The 7,052-nt window shown below is 41.8% G+C and overlaps 1 protein-coding gene across 1 annotated transcript in view; it reads right to left on the reverse strand.

The window, feature by feature from the left end:
* LOC141613105 (uncharacterized) overlaps positions 1–4,244 on the reverse strand; it is a 29,776-nt gene extending 25,532 nt beyond the window's left edge. Inside the window, exon 1 of the mRNA XM_074431841.1 lies at positions 2,633–4,244. Coding sequence (XP_074287942.1) covers positions 2,633–4,244 — 1,612 coding nt within the window. The remainder of the gene's footprint in view (positions 1–2,632) is intronic.
* Between the last annotated feature and the right edge of the window lie 2,808 nt (positions 4,245–7,052).

The following is a 7,052-nucleotide window of genomic DNA, read 5'->3' on the forward strand; positions in this document are numbered from 1 at the left end:
TTGAAAACCATGCACATGAGGGGTGGCCCACGGCTCACATGACCCACGGTCCTTGGGTCACTCCTCGTAATGCGTGCTCGCGCTTAATCTCATCGAATTAGACATAGGGCTACGCACCAAAGCATGCATTAGCATAAACCGGGCCATGTTGCTTTAAACAACATGCGGTTTACTACGCTCCTACAAGCATTGGGGAACAACCGTCTAACCAAACAAGACTAAGGTTTTTAGAAATCATTTGACTCGATAAAAGAAAACAAACTTGAAAGATTACAACTCGATAAACCAACGATAAATTACAAACAATGAAACAACGAGAAAACAAACGGTATAAAAACAAAACGAGAAAGGTAAAGAAAACGGCCACCTCACGGCCCAAACCAACGGCCACCCTCACGTCCAAGACGAGGCCAACCTAGTTCCTAAGTTAGATTCATTGGTTAGATCGAATGATTGCGAAAGGGGATAGGAACCAAGTTAGAAAACGAGTTAAAAACGATGTTGATTGATTGTCGCATGAGGGTGCATTCTACACGGCCTAAAGGGTCTAATTAGGTCAAATTCGCTAATTAACTTAACTCATCGAGTGTCAATAAGAAGGTGCTAATCACGCACTCTTATACTAGCGAGAAATTAGGTGAAAGAGAGAGATGCATTCAATTATTTACAGAATCGTCGATTGATTTTATAACTTACGTCGAAGCCACCTATCGTGTCTAATTAGGTTATTAAATTAAATTAATGTTATCTAAATATGTCATAGGTTAACAATCAGAGGTTAAACTAACATACAACGGGTCCTAGGGTATGTCGATTTGGCCGAAAACAAGAAGGGGTCGAAAGCGATGAAAGTTAGACAACTCGTTTTACTTATGCCCTACCTTGAACACGAGGATATGTAAATGAGACGGGGGTGTACGACCGACAGAAGTAGCGTTCTTTTTTCCCATCTCAAGTCAACGCGGGTGTTCATGGCGGTACTTTAACTCATACTCGGACTAACTAGTTTCATAGTTAATTTAAAACAATCGATAAACAAAACGAAAACAAACAAAAAACAAACTATAAAAAAGCATAAGAAAACGAAATAAAAAAAGGAGAGAAAAGGAGATTTGATGCACCCTCAACCTACATGTATCGTTGACACCGTCTTGGGTCGTAATCGATGGTAGATTTTGTCTCGAGAGGCCGTCGTCGACGAAGAATAAAGCAAACACGCGTTTTGGAAACTTTCTGGACAGCGATTTTAAAAATGTTGATATCTCCCTCGTTTCACGACGAAAATTCGATCTAAAAGATGTTTTGGAAACTAGAAAGAGAGGAGAACAAGGATCTTAAAGCAACCCCTGCTCGTTTTGGGTTATTGGGCACGAAAAACGAGCACAAACAGAACTGGATAGACAAGAAGAAACCGCGAAAACAGAGTGTTATTTCACTCTGTTTTTCGAGGGATTTCGTGTACTCTCAAGGGCAATTTGGCTCGTAATTCTTTGTCTAATGTGTATATGGATGTTATGTGGTTAATTAGGAACAAGAAACTCGAGTTTTTATGGAGGTTTGATGGAGGAACGAATGGGTTTTCGAAGAGGACACACAAACAGTTTCAGTTTGTGTGTCGGTTTTGTTTAGGGTTTTTGAAGGATGTTTAGGGTTTGTTTCTGAGGTTTAAAGCTTATGGGTGATGGTAGGATGTATGTAGAACTTAGAGGAATGATTGTATGGTGGAGGGGTGGTATTTATAGGGAGTTAAAATAGGTTAAAAGAGAGGGAGGGCAAATCGGGCTAGCTCACGGATGGCTGCTGTCCATCGACTTTTGTGAGGGTTTGAGGGGGGTTTTCTTGGTGATTAAGCTAGGATAATATGGGTAAGATACTAGGGTATGGGTTATGGTTAATGGGTATGGGTCTTGGTGGTGTTTGGAGCGGGTTTGGGCTCGGGAATTGGCGGCCAAAACAGGGGCCTGTTGCGGTTTAGTGCGGGCTGCTTGGGGTTGTTTTGAACGAGAATTTGGGCCATGGTATGGGGGTTCGAACATGGGTGGATGGGTATTGGTCTAGGTGGGTTAGTGTACTCGAGATTCGTGCCAATTCGTAAAGGAAACGGGCTCAAAAACCGAGCCAAAATCGAGCTCAAAAACAAGTACTCAAAACGAGTTTCCTTCGCTTTTCAAATCGATTTTTCAAATCAATTAATAAATTAAAATAAATGACTTTTCAAATCAAACATTCTCATAAAATGATTTTTCAAATCAAATATTTATTTCATTTTCAATAAAATAAACTTAAGAAAATAAGTTCAAAATAAAGCTTTAATTTAAATATCATTTAAATTAAATGAATAATGAATTCACTTAAAAAACACATTAATTTTAAATATCATTTAAAATAACAAAATGAACTTACTAAAAACATTAATTTAAATATCATTTAAATTAACAGAATGAATTCACTAAAAACATTAATTTAAATATCATTTAAATTAATAAAATACTTCATCGACGACGCCCATTCCACCTCGTAAAACGAGCTCCAAATAATGACAGTGACAACTAAAGAATACATGTGTCCTATCATCATCGGGTGTTTGTCGGGTTCTCTATAAATTCCAATATCGACGGATACGGGTATCTACAATAAGCTTTCGCCATGTCCAATTTAATTGCCATATAGCCTTCGGTCGATTTCGAATTCTTCATATAGTGGAACATTTCAAAAGCCGTCAACACATTATCCGAAATGGCTCTCCCCGGTGTAAAGGCACTTTGATTTTCCGAGACAATATTGTCTAAGAAGCATTTAAGTCTATTAGCAAGAACCTTCGATACTAACTTGTACACCACATTGCATAGACTGATGGGTCGGAAATCTTGAATTTTATCCGGAGCCTTCTTCTTTGGAATGAGCACTATGTTGGTCTTATTTATCTCCCTCGGTGACCGAGTCCCTCGCAAAATCTGGAGCACATGTCGAATTACTTCAGGCCCAATAATACTCCAATAGGTTTGGTAAAAGAGACCGTTCATCCCGTCTGGACCTGGCGCCTTCAGGGGGTTCATCTGATTGAGAGCATCAAGAACCTCCTCCTCACAGTAATCTCGCTCTAACCCCATGTTCATCTCGGCTGTCACACGTCCCTCAAGGCCACCCAGTGCATCATCGAAGTTAACCGGGTTAGCTGTGGTGAAAAGACCTTGGAAATACGAGTTGGCCACCCTTGCAACCGCTTCATCTCCTTGTCTAACCACGCCTTCATCATCCCGCAAACTGCCAATCCAGTTTTTTCGCTTTCGTTCACTCGCACACGTGTGAAAGAATCTTGTATTTCGATCCCCATCCTTCAACCATAGGGCCCTCGATCTCTGTCTCCAATACATCTCCTCTTGACGCATTAAATCCGCCACTTCTGCCACTAGCTTCTTCCTTCTATTAACCTCACCAGTCCCTCGATTTCCCCTATTTATCCCCGCAATTTGACGGCGTTTCTTATCAATCAGCCTCTTTATCTTATGAATATTAGTTTTCTTCCACTCCTGTAACTCGCTCGCACACTCCCGCAGCACATTCACTAGCTCCTCATGGCCCTTTTCAACTCCGCGCCTAATCGCATCCTCGCATCCCTCCGTTCCCACCCAAATTTGTTCAAACTTGAAAGCTCTCCCACTCCCTTTCGACAGCTCCCTGTAGTTTAAACAGAGCTTAATCGGCGCGTGGTCCGACCATTCCCGCTCCAAATAGAACAATTTTGCAAAAGGAAAGATTTCCAGCCACTCGTTGGTACACATCGCCCTATCGAGCATGCATTGCCGATTATCATCCCCTGCTTGACCGTTATCAAAAGAGAAGTTATACCCCTCCCAAGTAATGTCTCGCAACCCACAGTCATCGACCGCTGCTTGGAAATTGTTCATTTGTCGCTGAGGACGACTACCACCCTTCATTTCAGTTGAAAAGAGGATCTCGTTGAAATCCCCGATACACACCCATGGTAACGTCGATTGTCGTGCAAGGACTCGGAGCAACTCCCAAGATAAGTGTCTATCCGACACCGACGGCCAGCCATAAAACCCCGTCACTCTCCATTCCCCTCCCGTAGACTTGACATGAAAATCCATATAATGTACCGAAGCCGACACAAAACTGCAGTCGACCTCTTTCTTCCATAGAAAAGCCAACCCACCTGATCGTCCAACACTATCTACCTCGATGCCATTGTACCCCTCCAACATCTCCCTCACACTTCTCATTTCACGGCCGCTAAGTTTTGTCTCGCATAAGAACACTAAGGCCGGGGCCTCCCTCCGTATCAGCGAACGGAGTGCTCGAACACTGTCGGGATTGCCCAAGCCCCGACAGTTGAGGCTTAAGATATTCATTGGGCCCGGCGGGGTTGAGCACTCTCAACCTCCGCCTCAGGTATTGTGACGCCCCCGTCAAACTCAGTAGCAACCCGCGCTCTTTTTCCGCCTTCTTCACAACCATCCTTCTCACGCCGCCTTTTAACCGCCACCTCCACTGCCATCTTCTCCTGTCTATCCCCACCCCCTTCCCCTCCTCTAGGAATACGCGTCCAGCTTTTCCCACCTCTCGCCATTACTCCTGTCCCTTCCTGACCATTCCCACCCCCCTGACCAGGCCCACTCCCTATTGTTTTATCAGTAGCAGCATGATCAACCTCCATATTTCGACCCCTACCTTCATCGCTTACACTCTCCTCCACCCAAACTTTCTCCACCCCCTCTGCACCCGTCAGCTCCCTCATCTCCTCGTGTCCCGCTTTTCCCCCTTCCTCCTCCCCATTGGACTCCCCAGCATCCAGTCTAGTTCCTATCTGGATCTCCTTCCCCCTACTCTCATCCCCTTCCCGCACCCCGTTGCCATCCTTTTGTTGCCCCTCCTTCTTTTGGCGTAGAGAAATAGCAATAGATTGTAATTTCTCAATCATCTTCGATAGGTCAGCTTCATCATCTTCCTTTCGCGCCTTTTCGAAGCTACCATTCAGATTCCTCGCTGCTTTCCCCCCGCTCTCGCTGGATGTTTTAACAATTTTCCACGGAGAAGCTCTAAGCCAATCACCAAACTTAAGTTCGTCTTCCTCATACGGACCTGCTTCGCAATCTTTCTCCCCATGCCCAATGACTCCACACCCATAACAATAAATCGGTAATCTTTCATACTTCACTTTAAAATCAATCGACTTTCCTGAGTTCATTCTGATTGGAACAACAGTTTTAAGAGGTTGACGTACATCATGCAAATACCGTATTCGGATAGCCCTATCAAGCTCCGTATTTGGGCCTATCTCCACACTGATAAATGACCCCAGGCAGTCGCCAATTCGCTTAACATTCGCAGTATTTGATCTCCCCGCTAATGGCAAATCGTATACCCGTGCCCATAAAGGAAAATGAGTAAGGGAAACATCAGTAAGTTTACCTTCTTTATTCGGCTCATTGAAGCACCATACGAATTTATCAAAATGCCACGGTTGACCTTCCAATACCCTAGCTTTGTCGCGCTCCGTTCCGAAGCGAAAGACAAAAGTTTTTTCCTTTGCATCCACCACATTCCCCATGATTGGTTGCACTGGGTTCTACAATCTGATCATCGTATCGATTGCGGCCTTAACGTTCGTTGCCCTAGACGCCCACAATTTACCCACGAGCATAATTTTGTCCCTCAGTTCTCCATCATCCGGTCCTTCGTCCCAGTCAAGAGATAATTGATCATTCTCTGTTGCCTCCCCCATCGGCTCTTTCCCATACCGGCTATGGCCCCTCGTCGCACTAATCTCCTGTACCTGCATTAGAAAGCAAAAGCAAACGAAAAAACGAAAAGAAAGACCTAACTCTCGATCGAAATCGAGAGGTAGAACCTCGAAGAGAAGGAAGAGCAAAGAGACTTTTGACGGAACCCTAGGAACCCTAGACTTTAATTTTAGGAATTAAATCCTTATTCTTTGCAAATTAAGTAACAATATGTATAACTTTAGTTAACTTTAGTCATAAAATGTATAACTTTAGTCGTAACTCGTAAATAAACAAACAATACTAGATCTGAAAAAATTAAGCCATTATCTAAATATCAAATTGGAATATAAGACATATTTGAAATAAAAAAATATAAAATAAGCAAATAACAACACACAATAAAATAGTATAAATTCTATAACTTTAATTTTTGAAGAATATAACTTTTATCGTAAATAGTATAACTTTAATGTTTAAAAGGTATAACTTTAGTCGTAAATAGTATAACTTTAATGTTTTAAGAGTATAACTTTAGTCGTAAATAGTATAACTTTAATGTTTTAAGTGTATAACTTTAGTCGTAAATAGTATAACTTTTATAAAAACCAAATAAATATGAAAAATCGTAATTAATCAACAAATATTAAATCTGAACAAATTAAATAATAACCCATCAATAACCAACAAAAATTAAAAAATTAAAAAAACCAAATAACAATAACAAAATAAAATAAATCTGACAAAAACACTAAAAAAAACCGAGATAAACAAATCCGTCAAACCCACATCAAAAACGAGATCTCAAATATGAGATAAAAAACGAGAGCAGAAAATCGAAATCAAAAACGAAAATTAAGATGATTACTTACAATGGTAAGATGATCAATAATGATATAAATAAGGTCACTAAGTAAAAAGATGTCGATGATAAAATGGTCACTAACAACATGAGACATGATTAATAAGTAAGAGGGTCACTGACAAATTTAAAAGTAACAGAATAATAGAAGTCCTAAGAGGCAATAATTTTTAGTTGAGTAACATGATAAAACTATATTGAGACCGTCTCATATTCTTAACATGAGAAATCACGTTTCAAGGAAAACTGTGAAACAGGCTGACACAGGTGCGGCGGCGGCTGGTGTGTGCGGGTCGTGGTGCAGTGGTCACCGAGAAGAAGAAGGAGAGTGTAGTGTGTGGTGTCGGGGTGGTGGGCTCGGGATCTGGGCGGGTGAGGAAGGTTGTGGGGTCGGGATCTGGCGTGTTGTTGTTGTCGGGCTGTGCGGGGTGGTACGGGGGTCATGG

Source organism: Silene latifolia, chromosome 11 (genome assembly GCF_048544455.1).
Source record: "Silene latifolia isolate original U9 population chromosome 11, ASM4854445v1, whole genome shotgun sequence".
Taxonomy (NCBI): Eukaryota; Viridiplantae; Streptophyta; class Magnoliopsida; order Caryophyllales; family Caryophyllaceae; genus Silene; species Silene latifolia.